Here is a 19,399-nt window from a genome sequence, read left to right as displayed (position 1 = left end):
AGTCGACGCCCGGTCTAGTCGACCGATAACAATTCTTATCTTTTTAGTATTACAGATACCTTATCCCTAAACACATACACGAGCGCCTGTTTTAAAATATCATAACACATTAAAATTTACTAAAAACACTACAAAAATTTTACTTATAGCTAAATCACATATTTTAAGAACCTTTGTTCGTATATTCTATCCGAATGGAATAATTGCTGACCACGGGGAATGAAATCACTGGTAATGATTTAATTTTGACTTGTGTAAAAAAAAGTGAAATATTGTTACTGAGGAATCGAGACAAAGGAAGCCGGCCGGCTTTTTGTTAGAAGCCGGTGCGGAGCAACAGAACGACGTGCTTCCGATAACGCGAGCGACGGGAACTGGCGTGCGGGGAGCCCGCAGCCGGCCGCGGAGAGCCCCCGCTCACCCCCGCACTGGGCTCTCTATAAAACTGACATGCACCACGGGCAGCGGCAGTCCGTCACAGAGAGCGACAGGGTCGGGTGGGTCGAACGGTGAGCCGAGGGTGAGAGACAAGCCCTGTGGTTACGAGATCAGATCTGATGAGGTCGTGTTAACTTCGGACATTTTCTATTCCCAAACGATCTCTATAATTTAGCTAGTCCCGGTCTAGAAGCCGGCTGTTCAGTGCGCATTCGCAGTACAAAAGAGACTTGTGATATTTTTCTAGTATAGAAGTTCCGGAACGGAACGAGTTAATTTTTGGTATAAAAAAGTGTACAATATAAGTAAAAATTTGGAAAATATGGAAATCCTGCCGGTCACGAGTCAGTTTAACGTCGGATTCAATAGTGAAAAAGGTTAGTCTACTTTCTATTTAGTTGTAAGGGGTGAGGGAACTTGGCTTTCTAACCGGCGGAGCTCAGCTGTGTTGCTATGCGGCGCGCGCAACTCTCCACCTCTGATATCTGACGAAATCTACCATTATCTTAACTATTGATGCAATACTAATTCTTATGTGAAATATTGCTATTACAAATATTTTATAAGTAGTGATATCTTTTTGGATACCCCGACTCTAACCGGGAGTCTTGACCTAACGTCACAGTCAGCTGACGCAACAGCTGTTCAGTCGATGCGGTCTCTTGACCTTATTGCTTTCGTGATGTTTGTTCCAAATTACTTAACAATAACAGTTAACTATTGAGAATTGTTTAATTGAAATTTTATCTCCTTTGTTACAGCGTGGAATGGGCCGACGTGGCGGGAAGCACCGGTGCCGGTTCCGACGGAAACGGCGTTGGCTCAGAGGCTCGAGAGAGAGCTGAGAGCGGCCAAAGGTGCCAGCGAGCTAGCCACCGCAGAGGTCCTAGTGCCGGCCGAGTTGCTCGCCAGGGCCTCGAGGCAGACGCTGGCGCTGGCGGAGGGAGAGCCCTGCGGCTCGAGAGGCGCTGCAGTCATCGTCGACGTAGCGGGGAGGCGGCTGGCGGCTTTCAAGATAGATCCCAACACACTGACGACGCACGAAATACACCTACATTTAGAACACGACGCGACGAACTGGACGAGCCTGTTGCCGCAATTCTTAAAGTAAGTTTCAGAATCGATGTAAAATTTTACTTGATCGAATATGTTCTGAATCGCAACTCGAATGCTCACGTTTGCCGTTTTCTTGCAGAAATTTAACGCGAGGCGGCACCATCATCATCAGCCCGCAGTTCACGATAGAGAAGAAAAAGCTCTTCCGGAGTCAAGCCGAGTGAGCGGCTGCGATAGCGCGTGGTGCGAGCGAGCCGACTGATTGCCCTCCTCGACGTCTACGTATCGTTACTTTAACAAATATCAATATTATTATATTATGTATATTATATTTTGAATAAGAGAAAAGCACAGCGTGATATGTAATGTATAGATAGATAGGGTGAGTGAGCGAGTGAGCGAGTGCTTGGCACGGCGGCGTTCAGGTGCGCGCCGAGATCTCAACCGCCGCCGCGCGTGTGATACCGAGTCCTGCTCGAGTAGTGTTATCTATTATTTTTGTTTCGAGTTCAATAATTCTATTCTGAAGTTGTGTAGAGTCGGTATATTACTTGTATCGTGATTGTATTTATTAGAGGCGATCTCGCGAGGGATCAGATATGTGTACGTTTTCGTAATTGTACTAGTTCGTACATTTGTTTGTGATACTACTTTTGTAATGTATAAAATTTAAATGAGAAAATATACTTTAAACAGAGTGCGTAAACCCGCGTGCAGATTATAATGTTGAAATAGTATTTATCAAAGAGCCGTGCGAGCGAAGGCAATACGGAGAGGCGCGGGTGTCCGCGTCGTAATATACTGCAAAGATCTCAGGTTATATTAATTATTATTATAGTTGTAACAAGTATTAAGTTATTTAAGTTAATATAAAGATAGTAATTTTTATAAGATTGTTTTCTATGGAACGCGCAATGCGGCGTTCGTAGTCCAGTGTGTTGAGACCTTTTGTAACTGACTAACAATACCTTAGAGGCGACGAGGTGACCGGACTTCAATGATGAAGCATTTTCTTCTTCCAGTGTACAAAACTTTGTTGAATCCGTAAACTAACAGTTTTTAAACGAATCTAAATGTTTGTAGGGTCCAGTGTTTTTAAACGCACAATATCATAGTCCTAGAGTTCACTTTCATCAGAAAACCATGAAAATAAGATAAAAAACCTTTTTTAACTTGAAATGTCGACTTATACAAAACTAACAATAAAATGAATCAATTGTTTATAATTGATATTTATTTCATAGACTGTAAAAAAGAAAATGTAGAAATTATAAAAAAATACATAGTTTCAAAAAATGAAGTTCTCGTTTCACTTTATTCCTTATAGTTATCCATAAAATCTAAAACACTCCTAAATCACAAGCCTGGGCCGGCAAAAAATATAAAACTTAAAAGAACCGGCTCGAAACCAGTTGTTACTGGTCTTACGAACCGGTTAGAGATGGAGAATGGTCCACCCCATCTTCATCGATACCAGTTTTGGATCACGTCACACAATTTTATATTCCAAAACCTGGTTTCATTATCCACCAAAGATTGGAGGCGCAAGAATGACAAACAAACAGGTCTCAGGTCACAGGGAATCACTATAGAATATTTATTTTCTGTGGTAAATGATTTTTTAACTTCAACGAAGTAGATATTACAATTAACTAGGGCTCCGTCCACAAACGTACGTGACTCGAAGCAATAATAATTCCCTTCGTCGATTCTATTTGAAAATTGATTTGTACGTGACGCCATTTTCGCAAACGCCTTTAGCTACCTTAAATATCAATGCATATGCTGCAAATATATTATAGTGTATTTCTAGTTACATTAATAATTAATCAGACTAGACCATAGGTTTAAAAACAAACTAACGACCGAGATCAGCCTGTAGCGCATTAATTATTTTAAACATTTCGAAATCTTCTAACAAAATGTCAAAGAGTTAATATTACGACAGTCTTAAGGGCCAGTACAAGAGCGGAACAAAAGAACGAGAAAAGTCTAAACGAGGTCAGTAAGCTGCCATTCACAAATGGGCTGCTTCGTCCTATTTACTTTCAGATAAAATATTAGATCACTTCTAGGAATAAAACTAAAGAGTGAGTACATTGTATAGGTGGAATACATCATGATATTAGTAGAACGCTAAACTTGGAGCTTGTCACGTGCCCCTTACACAATAGGCAAATTATAGAGTGGTTCACTTTCTAACCGCAGTGATTTAAACAAGACGATTACTGCTCTCGTGGTTACCTTCAATAAGACAATGCGGTCGCGACAACCTGCCACTTGCTATTTCAGGAATTATAATTTTAAGAGATTAATAAATTCCAGACACTAATGTTTTTATGCCACTTTTTATGAATCATGAATAATTGTTCATATTAAGCTTGTAACCTAACATGTTTATTGTTAAACACATCGAAAGTTCCAGACGTGACAATCTGAACAACGGGCGAGGCTTCGCAAGAGGTCAGTAATGAAATTCAACAACTCTAAAGTGCATAGTTGGTTGGTATCAGATACATTTCATTTAATCTTATTATGTACATCTGTCTTGGCCGAGTTAATTCATTTCCAAAATAATAATTATTATATATTTCAGGGAATAATGTCTTTACGTCATGTCCGCTAAAATCCCTTTGAAGAGTTCACAAATTTTTGTCCATTATTCTGTTAAACACAAATTGTTCTAACTTTGTATCGACTCTTCATTGTTTCTACTTTATTACGAGTTATTAATTGTTAAAGTTTGAGCCTAACAAATGGCCAAAAAACATTTGATAATTTTCGAACAAAGACAAAGACGGAATTCTTGTGACATAGCAAAAATTTCTTCTGCCCATATATGATTATGATATTTAAGTCGTACTAGAAATATAAAGTTTCTAAAATATATTATTTTAATTATAATCCTGATTGTTCTTAAGTTTCACCATAGTATCGACTCATCGACAATTCGGCATCGAAATGTATACGATTTGGCTGTAGTTGAACATTTAGGAAATGGAAGCCTTAGGCCAACACACTGGCCTGCGGTCATATCAGACCAATCTAATTAAGCGGCATCTAATTGATTATTGATTTAGCCGACTTCTCTTTCACTTCAAAGCGAAATAAATCAAATCGAAACCAATTTCCATGATGGGCGATAGCGGCCGCATTCGGATTAAAACCCCTTTACAAACTCCAGATAAACCCCGACGATTGAGTCAATTTTAGACCGACATTAAATTATAATAACTTGTACGGATTTTATCACTAAATATGATTGAGTTATTTGTCTTCATCTAAGTTGCTAATATATTACCATGAAATAACACATGGAATGTTCTATATTTATAATTTTTGCCATTCAAATTTTACGGTTATTTCTCACTAATAAAAGGGAAATCGACGAAGAAAACTGCTTCTGGTGAGCCTGGTGCCGACCGAGCGAATCCAAACTCGTTACCAGTTGTAAACAACACAATTAAGGCTCCGCTTCAATTGGAGATTGGTATACTTTCACACACACATTGGCACGTCTCTTTAACCACGGAGTAGTTGCTATGCATCGTTGTTTGTCATAGTATTTATAGCACCAGCGATTAATCTGAACAATATTGTTTGATAGTGACATTGATGTATAACACATAAATGTCAGATGTAAATAATTCTGTTGTTGTGCGATATCTGCGGAGAGCTATTTAATAATAATAAAGTGACTGATAAACATAATATACCTCGAGATAAAGAGCACACGATTGTGCCTTTGCCATTCGTATATTGCATCACTAGCAACACCTTCGTCGACGAAGAGTTGGTTATACAAATGCCTTTAAATTCGGCTGAAAAATGTATATGTTTTTTAAGAAATTCTGGAAAGTTCTCAACGTGATGTATTAGCCACAAGAAATGTGTGAATAATTCTAAAATCCAGTTGTTTGTTTGGCCTTATCAGTGTAATAAAGTTATTAATGAATATATAATTTAATAAGAGCATAACTGGTTTTGTTTACTGTTCGCTTTATTAACATTAATAGTATATTATGCTATTTATTTGTTGATATACTTATCAACTTAACAGGATATGTAATAACCATAACATAAGTAGGCAAATTCATAGTAGCAACAGAATATATTAAGATTGGTTTTTACAAAACACATATTAAAATACATAATTATGCTCTTCTACCGAGTCCAAGACCACAATAATTACTGTACGATGTTGTCACGTAACCTATGATATTCTCGTAGTTCAGTGTAATAATATAGTATCTAGGCCAAAATCATCCCGGTCCTTAATTCTATTAAAGCCCTGTTCCGTGTTTAAAAATAAATTTTACCAATTAGACAATGTGCGACTCAATTCCGCCAATTGAACCACATAAGAGAAATCTCTACCAAGCCCTCATTTATACGAAGCTATCTTTGTTTGAAAATAAAAGCACGATCCATCAATTGCTCCGCTTTAGGTTAACTTCACAAGATATGAGAATACCCAGCAATGAATTGCATTTGTATTAATGGTCGTTGCTAGGGAGGCTGTTTGGAGCGTGTTTCTTTATTTGAAGTTTTAAAATGAATTCTGTGAGTGCTTCGTTAGTGATTACAATTTCAAATTAAGCGTTGTTTTTCTGTAGTTTAGATGATCTACAGAACACTGGTAGTGCTTTGAATTGGAGATTGAAAGTGAAGCAATTTGTAACATTTAAAAATACAAATGTATTTTTATTTTATTCCTTTTTTTCTATTCTCTTCTTGCAATAGAATAAATCGATATATTTTACGTCTTAGGCCATTCCTGCAGGTCGTTTTTTTCCGAAAAAATATATTCGTTTTAAAACTATAGAGAGGTTAAAGCTTATTTTTTCTATAATTCATCTTAAAGAGCTGATCCTTTACAGATACAGTTTATGCCTATCACATAATAGCTGTTTGACTGCACACACAGAGGTCGTTCACTCGGACCTTGACATAAATTCAGCTCGTACTCTGTGACTTGCTAGTACATATACCTACGTACTATTTTTTATTACGAGTTACGGGCAGTATATTTGAACATTTTACAGGAACAACCACTACTACAAAATAAATGATTATAACCAATTATAGTACCTAAAGCATCTAAGTTTTTTGTTGTTTAAGGTTCTTTTGCATTCATTCATCATTTAATTAAAACCTCTAAAATTCCCTAATAAAAATTCATCTGTTGTAAGTAGGAATAGTGATTATGTTGTGTTACGAATAAACCAAAGTTTGCTGGACATGATTTATATACCAGCCACGTTAGTCAAATCCCATTTCAATTATCTGGTTTATCCTGATTGACAATGAGATTCCAGCCATAGAGCAATTTGGAAAGCGGTCTGGAGAGAAGCTCTGCTACTTGGCTACTTGGCCTTCAAATTCTATTTTTAAGTAAACTGTCATAAATAAGTCGCAATAACCGTTTTTTGCAAAACCGCTTCACAATTCGCTATCAATATTGAGGAAGTGTGAACTCCAACCTTTCCTAAACTTAAACAATAACTTTACAGACCGTACAAGCGGACTGACTGTTCAAAAATCGTTCGTATACGAATAGTTATCAAAGTCATGTTCGTGTTCTCATCGTGGGATATGGAGATACGAAAGCACAATACTTGGCTTCACAAAACAACACTTCCATTTACTTCGACTCAACCAATTTAAATAAAAATATTAATGAAAGATTTACAGAAACTATAAAAGTTAATTTCCACGGTTAAGTAAACATTGTCTTAGTGGCTAATATAAAAAGTTATTATCTTTCAAAATTGAATATTCTGCTAAATTTTGCAAAACATTTTATTTTTAACTCTCTAAGCAATTGCGTTGTTTATCCGCAAGAAACATTCTTTCGAACTGTGAAATAATCGAACAATTTTCCGTTAAAAGTGATTTAACAATCTTTTTACCAAAACTATGATAAACAGACCTTTACATAAAGCTAAAAATAAAACTATTTAAACACATCCAATAAAATGAAAATTAGCACCAAACGTCGAGCATTTCATCCGATACTAAGCTAGTTTTGAATAAGAATAAACCGATTGACCTTGATACTTATAACCGACACACAAATTCATACCTTATTCTATTTCAATAAGATTTATATTTAAACACAGAAATTGCGTAAACATGTTTACAAGAGGATCGATATTTTTTAATATATCCTTGAGATGTATTGATATAATACTGCCTATTTTCTTAAGGTACTTGTACTCATTAGCATTCGTCGGAAACTCACCCACTTGATACTCTGGCAGAATATATATTATTGTAATCAAACATATATTATAAGAGAACAATCGAGTATTCAAAGTATGTAATTAGGTAGTAAATATCAGAACCATTCGAACGAGGTCACATTTCGAATCTAATTAACTATTTATTATTTTTAAACACATTCCTGCATAAAATCAAGTGATTTCATTTCTTCTAGTCAGGTTTCTTCCAAATTTCCCCCCTTAGCTTCATTGAAAGGGAAAATGTCTAAATGTATTCGTTAATCTTAATTTGTTTACTTTCGTGTTCCTCTTTTATATATCAAAATTGTGTACTATAGTGTATAGAAAATTGAATGTACCTTATTCGAATTGTCCTCAAAGTTGAACGCCAAAGTAATTATTTTCGATAGATATACAAGATAGTTGTTGGCATGAAGGAAGTCAGATTGCAGTTATCAGTGTATCATTGAGTAAATAGAACGATATGTACTCGTGGATCGGCGACGAGACGTCTCTTCGCTTTATGTAACTACTAATTGTAATATCATTTTCCAAATACGAATAACGATTTCCTTGATCCGCTACCAATAGTCTAAAAATACTATTTTTGCATCAAATAACACGAATATCTATAATGTTTGCATTTACACATTTTTCATTAAAGTACAATTTTTTTTGATGATTTTGGTCCTATGGTATCTATGAACAATTAGTCGCAATTACCTGTAATTAACATTTGTATTACCAATTTGGTGATATAAATTGCAACTATATGATTTTTTTTAAAATTTTATTTCACAGGAAATGATGTAAAGATTTGAAAAAAAGCCAGATCTCAACGATAGGGTTGCCATGTGTAAACGGTGTAAACGGGTTGTAAATATATTTTTGTCAAATAATAACAAACATTTGTTTTTCTAAATTTTAATTAAAACGAAATATTTTATGCCTGTTTACGAAAATCCATGTTTTCTAGTTATAATTGGGTTCAGAGTCTGCAGTGCTTCCAATCAACAATACTCGCTGCAGGTAAGTCGCTAATCCATTGCCTAGTTGCTCAAGATTCATTTAAAATTATTTTTATACAAAGTTTTTTGTAAAAACACTCCCCTTTGCCGCTGCAGTCGGTAATCACGAGGCCAGTATCCAGTTTAAACCGGTTGCAATTGAAAACCGATACTAAAATAGATTATGTTAATAATAATGACCAGTGGAGATTAAGAATGGGGCTAATGTTTGCGATAGCACATAATTGGTTCACGTCGTGACGTCACAATACAATGTTTCCTTGCTCACATTGCTCTGCGCATGATTCGCACAAAAGAGTCAGATTCATGAGTAAAAAAATACTGATTTATTCAATTCAATGCATTTAGCTATATATTGGCTTTGTGGTGCTTGAGGTTCGAGACTCGATTCCCGATGAAACAATAATGTAATTGGAGCAGATGAACATGAAAGGCATTTGTTTATTCTAAATAGCTGCTTCTGCCGCTTCCAAAAAGATAACTTTGGTGACAACAGACAATATTTCACTAAATAGTAATATAGTATAAGATTATTTCACTTACGAGATATTTTTTTTAAGACAATGAAACGGCATCTTTAATTTAATGACGTTTGGAGTTTACAAAATGCGTCTAACTGTCATGTTTTGTTTCACAGTTTACGAACAGATGAAGCAGGCAGTGAATATATCAGACGAACGTGCTTCGGAGAAAGTTTGAACAAACAGACAAACTTGTAATGTTAACAAGCACAGAACTGGTTAGGGCTACGTCGTGGTAAGGGCCAAGTCTATACCTTTGCATTATGTTATAACCTGTATATATTTTACTAAAAGAAGCATATATTTAGCATTATTAAGTATATATTACTCTGCGTTATATAATATAAGGCAGATGGAATTAAGACTCACAACGATGATCAGTCAAAACAACTAGTTATTTATAGATATAATTATGTTTTTATAGTTATCGATTCAAGGCGATATTTTTTTATTTGTTACGTGTACCTACTTTGTCTTTACATAGTTATCACAATGTTAAATGCTTTAACGACATGTATTTTAAAGGTCTTGCCCTATATGTTTCAAATATCTGATGAGGCGACCGGTGATCCGAGAGTGGCCCAGACGAATCAGAGTGACCCAGAGTAAGTCACGTCTGAAGATAAGAGCCGAGCATCGCCCACTCAGCAATAGAAGCGGGATCTTTATAACTTCTACGCACCATTCATCTCCTGAATTATAAGTAACATGACTTATAACCTTGCTGCGTTTTTGTCACAGAACAGATGAACATGGTTGGTTATTTTAAGCGTCGTTATTTCCAGCATTTCTCGGTTTATTCAATCTAGTGTTTTTCTATTTACAAACACTACTCCTACCAGCTCATACGGAAAAGGATTACAATGTAATTTTCATGTATACAAAAATGTATGCAAATGACTGAATCGCAATACAAATCCTAAAAAGAACTCTTTATACTTAACAACAATATTTATTATTTATAAAGTATTTTAACTCGTGTAATTAAACAGTCAATGTACTGGATACAATGTAGATATATTTTAAAGGACCCGGTATAATGCGAAAGCGGCTCCGAGGCTCTCTGCATGAATGAAGTCGTTTAGGAACCCGACGTGGTTACAATGGAAAATGCGTAAAAATATGTTTTAAAACTAAAAACAAGTAAAAAATACAATCAAATTTATCTAATTGACCACTACGAGTAATCATTATACGTATAGAATTCGTTTAGTATTTTTATATTATCAATTTCCATTTTATATAGTATAGGTCTGCATGTGCTTAAAACTCTGCAACAGTCGTAAATAACACACACACAAGCACTTTTTGCAAAGTGACACTTGTGATGATACATCGGACGAGTGTGTAGGGCTATCAATCGCTAAACTTTAATTACACGCCAGAATATAAATTATCTATTTACTATTGTGTCCTGTAAGATACAAAAAAATAAAAAGCGTGAGGAACTATATACTACGTTTAATATTTTAAAGTGTGCATACGATTATTATGTAATAGTGGAGGAGGTGAGAGCCCTAAATTGGCCTCTTATTTTGCATTCATTTTATCAATTTATTTAATTCACGGGACATTGATAACTGGACTCTATGCCCAGCCGTTAAGATGCAAAATGTTCTGATCTCCGTTGCGATAGTAAATTGGGTTGAATTAACCAGATATAACTGGTATTTATATATTTATTATGTTCCTAATGGTTGTTGGTAACGGTGGATACAAGTCATTATTGAAGATATGATAATGTATAGAATCGCTTAATATATTAATTTAATCAAATATGTTTTAGAAATGATTACAAAACACATTATTGTATAATTTATTTTAACGACAATTTCTACGTAACTAAAACATTTTTAACCGACTTCAGAAACTGGAAGGAGAAGGTGCGACGATATAGTTTTCAGATGAATGACGTTAACGTATTTACAAGATTTTATCAATGACACGTTCAAAAAGTAGTTTTTTATTATTGTCCCAGTGTAATACCATATTCTTAAATATTTCTAAATGAACGCCATTATGGCGCCTGTCCCCGTTCAGTATAAAATATTCATAAATATGATGTGAAAGTCTAGAACTATAAAAATTAATTTTATTGCTTTGTGTTTGAAATTATGTTAATGTTATTTTGTAAGCAGATGTCGTGGAGAAAAGGACAACGCCTTTAATTTGTCATTGGCTATCGTGATTAGATCGTTCAGATCCGTTAAAACATGTCGGCGTTTTTTTTTCGGGAAGGGGTAATAATTTATAATTTATGCTTATAGGAACCAACGGGTTGGAATGATATTTAGCCTTGTCGAAGTTGCATGTTGACGCCAACTTCATCCGTTGGGCTATGGTAGGACCACCACGACCTGGAGCTACCAGGTCGTAGCGGTGCTTAATGCGCGAGGATACAGGCCTTGTACAATGTCACCTTATGTTTAAGGGCAAGACTCCTTTTATTCAGGAGGAAATAGAGGCGAGAGGGGAGAAAAAAGAATTTCTTTCGAGCGGGATAGCTAGTCCATATAGGGTTACCTCTTTTTTTTTGCGGAATTTTTCCCGAGATCGAGCGGAGTTTCCGCTGGCAAAGAGAAGAACTGCTACGCTGTTCTCGGGATTTATAGGGAGGAAATGATAACGTTCTCTCTATACGATAGGACATCGAGCGGTTGGACAAGATGTCGTGTACGATGCGCACGAGTCGTAGTGCAGGCAGCGCTTGTAAACCAAGCGGTTGTGGCAGACCTTGTCGAATGCTTTCGTTGTCGAAAAAGCCTGGTCGTCGTCGTTGGAGCTATTCATGCCGGCAAGGATGTGCTCCGTGATTCTATGGACTTGATGAACGCACGACTGGGCCGCCCTAAAGCCAAACTGAGGAGGCAATGAGCCCATTTTCCAGGGCGAAGTCTAGGAGGCGCTGTTTGACCCTTCTCGTACATCTTGCTTGCAAGCCTACGTGTGGTAAATACCGAAGCTAGTGTAAATTGCCCTACGTGTCTTAGCTGGTGATAGCGTGGGTGTGGTTCGTTACAGACCTTAACAACCCGTAGGAGATTATTTTGACTGGGGGCCCAGTAAAAATGACCAAATGTCCCTGATTTTAAGCTGTTTTCTAAAGAGTTGTAGGAGTACCTACTCCCCGTTGCAGTGCCTATAAGGAGGACACCGGCTACGCAGAAGGCCGTGAAGGAACAGCTGTAGGCTGTACGAGCCTTGAAGAAGGCACGGTGTTTGCACCGCGGACAAAACGTTATCGTTAGAAGAACTGTTTGGCACCGTTAGTCTCCGGTAAGGCTCCGGAGAGAGCCCGGTACTCTCTCTCCGCAGCATCATGTCTGCATGGGTCGGCTGTCGGGCGCAGAGGATGCATAGCTCTACAGTAATGTTCATATTATATGATTTAAAGAATTCGGCTATAAAAAATATCAGTAATTATTTATATTTTAATAACTACACATTTTTAGTGTACTCAATTAAATGATGCTAATTACTGAAGTGGAGAAATAATTTCTACTCAAAGTAAAGTTAGTAAAGTTAAACCCTTGGGCCAAAAAAAATGTACCACTTCTTCATGCTTGCCAGCTTACCTTCTAGCATTGAGATCTGCTATGAGTGGCGGTTCCACTGTACAAAAAGCACTTCTGTTTGTCTCCTGCCGTAGCAAAAAACATAATAGAGAAGGTCTTTTACCTGTAAGTATGTTATAAAAAATGACTGAATTGTAGTTCGTCGGGATATAAGACACAGGAAACATTTAGCGATATCATCCACGTTAAACATTTAAATTTCTGAAACTGTCGTCGTGGCAATTAGTGCACCGAGTTTTTTAATGGCCTTTGATTATAATATAATTAAAATATTTTATAACCCGTTTTTATTACGTATCAAAATAGGTTTTTATGATTAAGTAAGTCGAATCTCTCCTCTGAATGAAAGTTATCTTAATTTTACTATGGTTTAGATTATTCGGTATAAAAGGTAGAAATAATGTTAGGAATGTTATAATTTACATAAAAACGCCTTCTAACACGATAATGATTGTTAAGATACATACTTATTGATTTTGTTCCGTATATATAATTACACAACCTTCAAACGAATATTCGCTTCAATTCAGGAAGTTTAATCTGTTATATGAAGATAAAAAAACGGTGGATTTAATTAAACATATAATGTGTATATTTAGATATTTCGCGATTATATGTATATGCATAGAATTTTCCACTGCTTGCTTGATAAATTATTTATATTTCCTGATTATGAGAATCAATAAATTTATATTATTTTAATTTTTATTGTTTTTTATTATTTATATATATAAGATAATATATCTTATTTTATTTGGAATTGAAAATTCAAATAAACAATTGTGTTGCTCTGAAAAATAGTTTTTTATTTTTATTTTAGGACTTACACACTATACTAATTACATTATCTTAAACTTAAATAGCACTATCCTACCTGAAAATAAAGAAACGACATTAAAAGTCACAGTTAATCAATATTGACTTCAATCCCGATGACTTTGACTTTGATGGATCTGACAACTCCAAACCAACTGCTTTTGCCAACCCCGATGGGATGGATATTATGAAGTCCATAGTATAAGTTTATTAAACATATTTTATTATTTAAAAACAAGATTTTATTAATTTTCTCATAGTATTAAGTATTTAAAATATTCTTAACCTACAGGCTCTAAAATGACATCTTACAGGTTGCAAAACGTCAATGTGTCAAAGTTAATTTGTCGGTAGTGCGTAGAATCGTATGAGTAGTTACTCAACAATCGATTCTCTCAAACTCAACTGAGTTCAGTTGCTCTCTGATCAGTCTGATCATAGTCGTGCACTGGCTATTTAAAATATTAAGTAAATTATAAAGATGGACCACGGCTGTGAAACCAATTTCGCAATTATTAATCGCGTTGAATCTGCGACATATATATAGCCACAACTATAAACACGAGAATACAATATCTGAATCTTGTTAATTCAAATCAAAGCGATGTTTATCAAGAGTGAACATTATTTTAATATGAAACTATGTACACGATGACCCATTTACTTACGATTAGATATTCAGATAATCATTATATTATTGGATCGGCCACGACGCTGCACTTAGGGCTACCGGTACCACAATCTATAGAAATCAATTCAATTTAAAATTACGTAATGTTAGCCTCAGAAACTACATATACTTCCATGATCAGAACAAAGTATTTAGTAAGTTGCACCAGCTAGGTTCCTCTGTATTCGATTTGATTGCGTCCCCTGACGACGAAATCGATACACTTTTCTCCATATGCGCTAATGCAAACGAATGCCGTGGGACGAAGACAATATTGATTTTAAAATCATCACGTTGTAGTTATTAAACTTGTAAAGTTGGCATTTAACTCAATTCGTAGTTAGATTTCACTTCTAAATACATCAATATTTTTTTTATCTACTTACTGATAAGCGTATTTAGACATAATTAGAGAAATCTATAAATAATACTTCGAAGTGATAAAAATTACGAAATCGTCGGTCTGGTGTACCGAGGAGCAACAATTATGAGCTCAAACACAAGGCTATAGTGATCGACGATAACACAGTTTTATCAATTCTGTTTGAGCCATCCTTGAGACGTTTAATATTAATAATATTATGTTTCTAAGTGTATTGATTACTTTACTCACTGAATTATATTTTATTAACCGCCAAATATACACGATTTTAGCTCATAATAATAACAAACCTGTATACTACCGAAGGCAGACCGCAGAATTCGCATGATTATTTTGTATGGCTGATTGTGCAGTTTTTTTTTAATAATTAATCAATCTGAATTTACCACTTTCTTCGTAAATAAAGAATTAATTATTATTATTGTTAGAAAAGTTGGAATGTAGAGAAATAAATTTACCAAAAAATATTTCTATATGACCCGGTATTGTGGACAAACAAATATAAAATACAAAATCTAACATACACGATTAGAAATGTCAAGCAGATACCTCTATTTTTTGTAGTCGGTTTAAAACCAAAGCTTACATATCTGTACCTACTAAAATACATTCGATACTACATTCAGACTTTTTTATTTTATAATTGTTTTGCGAATTGACGAATCTGGCATTTCGGTCTATAATGTCAGGCAGAGATTGTTCCTTAAAACATGCTTTCTACATTACTCATCCTTGTAAAAAGGTTAATTACTTAATTAAATCTGAATTCATATTGTTATTTGTAGGTGTTGTGCAGTGCGTAGAGCTGTTTCTATAAGTAAACTTCCGTATAGAAACTACGATAACGGACGTCATCGAGCAATAATTGTTATCTCTTAACCGACGACGAATAGGGTTATGAGTGTATCAAGCATTATAAAATTAACACTTTCAGTTCATTGAGTCTTTGTTTGTATCACAATTGCAGTTATTTCATTTTACTTTAAAACACAAAGGTATTTCTGAATCAGAAATAAATTCTGGAATGACGTCTATCAGCGCATTTGATGACAAATAATATTTTAAATATTAATGCTAAATAATTTCTAGTCTCGTATAAGCGATTATATTTAAGAAAAATAATGTTAAAAACACAGTAATCCCAACGTGACATATTATTTAAAAATCTCTAAGAATTTAGACGCGTAGGAAGTTCGTACATTATAAAATTAATCGAGCATTGAACCTGCACCTAGATGACTCTGCTCTTAGCTATTTTTCTGTTTAATACATATCTAATCACATTAATTTATTTATATATATTTATTCTCTCTATATATAGAGAGAGAGAGAATATATTTTCTTTGTTATTTGTAAATACTTGTAAACAAGTCATCAGGGTAGAGATCCACGCACCTAGGTATTGGACTAATATTGCTAGTAACGTAGTGAAACATATTTTTTATAAACTAATATTTTTTCTAGAGGTCGATTAAGACGATCTATAATTTATTAAAATGCGTCTAAGAAAAAAAAGTTGACTAGCTGAAATATATATTATCATCACACGTTCAGTGCGTGAGGACAGACGAATACGTTTGCCAAAACTAGTTGACATATAAAAGAAATAGCGAAACCTCAAGGTGAGGGAAGTGGGACAAGTGGAATGAGTTCATTGATAAAATTATTGGCGAAACATACAAGTGAAAACGTCACATTTTAATGCAGACTTTACGATGCCTTATCATTAGATTATAACACTTGAATCAATAGTTTTATATCTACTTCTAACCGAATCTAAACGTAAGTCACGTAAACCGGGAATTCAATAACTTTGGTAATCACATAATTAGACTAAATATTTTTCGATTATTATATATATATATTTTCTATATTCTTTTTCGTAATTTATTTTTGAATTCAACTCTTCTAGTTTGTTAGACTTTTAATCTTCGATCGGTAGTCAATTTCATAAGTTTTGGTACAGAAAGTTATCTTTGAGAATTAATCGTAAGATATTAAATTTGTTTAAATTTATTTCTGACACTTGGATAATTATACCCAAAAATACCTTCTACGTTTTTTAATGTATAATTAAAACTCACCTTCAAACAGAGAAATATTTGCTAAATAATTACATTAAAACAGTTGTTTAAATGAACAATAAATAATTTCGCGATCGGCCTTGTCCACGTGACCATGTATAAACAATTCGTTCTAGATATGAACAAAAAGGTCCGTTCTTCTGGTGCTTCTGTTGCTAGCTGCTGTTGTGTAAACATGAAAACTTTCCTTTCAGTAACCTTGTTTGCCACAAAAGGTGTTGCTTAAATTATATTTACAGACTGGCATTTGACAACTAAAACTAAATGTATTGTATGCTGAATATGTATTTTATACATTTGTTATGTATGTAATGTATTGTTTATATGTATATTTTGTTATGTATTTTAATACATTTTTTTTCTTTACCCACAGTGGTTGCCTGGAAGAGATCGCTCTAAAGCGATAAGGCCGCCAGTTGCACTCCTTTTCATTTCTCACCTTCGCACCTCTTAACGAATTGCCTCTATTTTATCTAAGAGCATAGCTTTATCCACGAACGAATAATAAAATGATTACACCTCATCTATTTTTAACTATTAACACTCGAAAATATTTGACTATTTAGTCAGCATGTTGAGTTGAACGATTTTAATCGATTTCAATTTGTTTCTTATTGTTCTGTTCGTTACACTTGTGTCAACTGATGACTACACCTTCCGGATCGAACAAGTGTCTTGGTTGGCAGATGGAGCCTTTGAATTTATGAAAAGCCTTTACGATAATTGTATTAATACGGGTACTTTGGACTTAAAGGATTCCAATTTAACCCCAAGAAAACACAAGTTTGCGCGTTTCCCGCTAAAACACCCTTTGTTGCCATTCCTCTTTTCGATGGCACTCTCCTTAAGGCCTCAACCTGCATCGGGATACTGAGCGTTCACATATCGAATGACGTTCAGTTTCGCCGTCATTTGGAGGGAAAGACTAAGTTAAGCTAACCCTCTAAGAAGCTTGTTGTGCTCAGCAAAGCGAGACGGTACTTCACCGCGTACCACCGCTTGCACCTCTATAAAGCCTAAATTCGGCCCCACATGGAGAACTGTTCTCACCTCTGGGCGGGAGCTCCCCAGTACCAGCTTCTTCCACTTGACCGTATTCTCTGACTCTGACTCTGGAATTGAGTGTCCACGGGCGGCGGTATCACTTAACATCAGGTGATCCTCCTGCCCGTTTGCCCCTGTTCTATAAAAAATGTATCAATGTTATGCAAAACATACAATATTAACCTTAATCCATTATGACTTCAACGTGATCGTAATAAGCTAGATATAACTTATGTATTTCTTTACATAAATGTTAGTTATTATGTGTTTTAGCACATCAATAAAGCACGTTAAGTAATGTGAAAAATAACCACATTATGAATTATTAATCAAAGTTATGTACCTCATATGACATAGTTTTAATATGTATGCGAATTGTATGTATAATACATATTAACGATTAACGATTAGTAGTAAAATTTGTATTGTGATTTTCATTCCGTCACCTTTTCTTTGCCTGGAATCGAATATAATGAATATACAGTATATATTTATTCCAGTACAGAGGATACGCCAAATCTTATTTCAATCATTTATTATTAAGAACTAGGTTCTTGTGCAAAATTTGAACTAACATATTTCTGTTCAACTTTATACAGTTAGTTAAGCGGAATTCGGATATCATTAAAAACAAATTTATCTTCCAAAAAACCGAACGATCCGCATGAAGCTATTTTTGTGTAAATAGTAAGTCGTAAGTAGGTGTCACCTTAGAGAAGATTTTTAGAGTGAATTTTTTGTGCTTCTTAAAAAAGTGTACGTGAGAAGTTATATTGTCTTAACTCTTTCGCGTCTTGACACCCCTAGTGCCTCTGAACGACTGTAAACGACTTTCCGCTGATAACTGGAAGTAATAACAGTTCGAGATATTATTATATCTATTATACCTAATTATTACTAATACAAATAGGTTTATACGCACTACATTCATCACGTGGATTCAGTTATGATTTATTGAATTGAATCGCTTAGGGTTAATTGCAAAATGATTAGAAAATGACTTTCGCATTGTATAAATTTCACGTATTTTTTTATTAAAAAGAGTGGCGGAGAGTTTATTCTTCCGTTCCAGTTCTTCTCTTCCGTTCTACGTTCTTAATTTGAGAACTAGCAGAAAATATAAAATAAGAAGTATTTAAAGTATATCTCTTTTTTTGACGTTCATTGTGTTACCTATATGAGTATATATAGAGAGAGAGAATATATAGAGAATAAAATACATCCAACCTACTTATTACTATTTAATTACTTCTAAAGAGTTTAAGAATCTAAAAGATTTATATAGATTTCAATTTACACCTTTGTCAAACTTCTGCCTTCTCAAATAAATACACTAAACTAGCTTGCAAACATAAAGCCAACCTTAAGAAATCAATACGCAAATGACTCGGTTAGGGGAAGTCAATTACATATAAGAATACCGCTGGTTATCGACTAACTAAAACGTTATGTAAGCGAAGCTGTAATTTAATAATTAAATCTTATCGAGCACCTGTACGATCTATACGTTACCGCCAAATGGTGAACGTTCGCCGTTCTAATCTTTGGCGTTTAAGTTTTA

At 34.8% G+C, this 19,399-nt stretch overlaps 1 protein-coding gene across 1 annotated transcript; it reads left to right on the top strand.

Annotated features, from left to right (window-relative positions):
- The first annotated feature begins 457 nt into the window (after positions 1–457).
- On the top strand, positions 458–2,794 carry LOC123712820 (protein charybde-like). Its single transcript, XM_045666101.1, has 3 exons — positions 458–815; positions 1,200–1,545; positions 1,634–2,794. Exons 1-3 carry the CDS (start codon positions 761–763, stop codon positions 1,716–1,718), a joined length of 486 nt encoding a protein of 161 aa, XP_045522057.1. The 5' UTR covers positions 458–760; the 3' UTR covers positions 1,719–2,794.
- Positions 2,795–19,399: the final 16,605 nt, after the last annotated feature.

This window comes from Pieris brassicae, chromosome 8, assembly GCF_905147105.1.
Source record: "Pieris brassicae chromosome 8, ilPieBrab1.1, whole genome shotgun sequence".
Classification (NCBI taxonomy): Eukaryota; Metazoa; Arthropoda; class Insecta; order Lepidoptera; family Pieridae; genus Pieris; species Pieris brassicae.
This window is presented reverse-complemented; position numbering and strand designations above follow the sequence as displayed.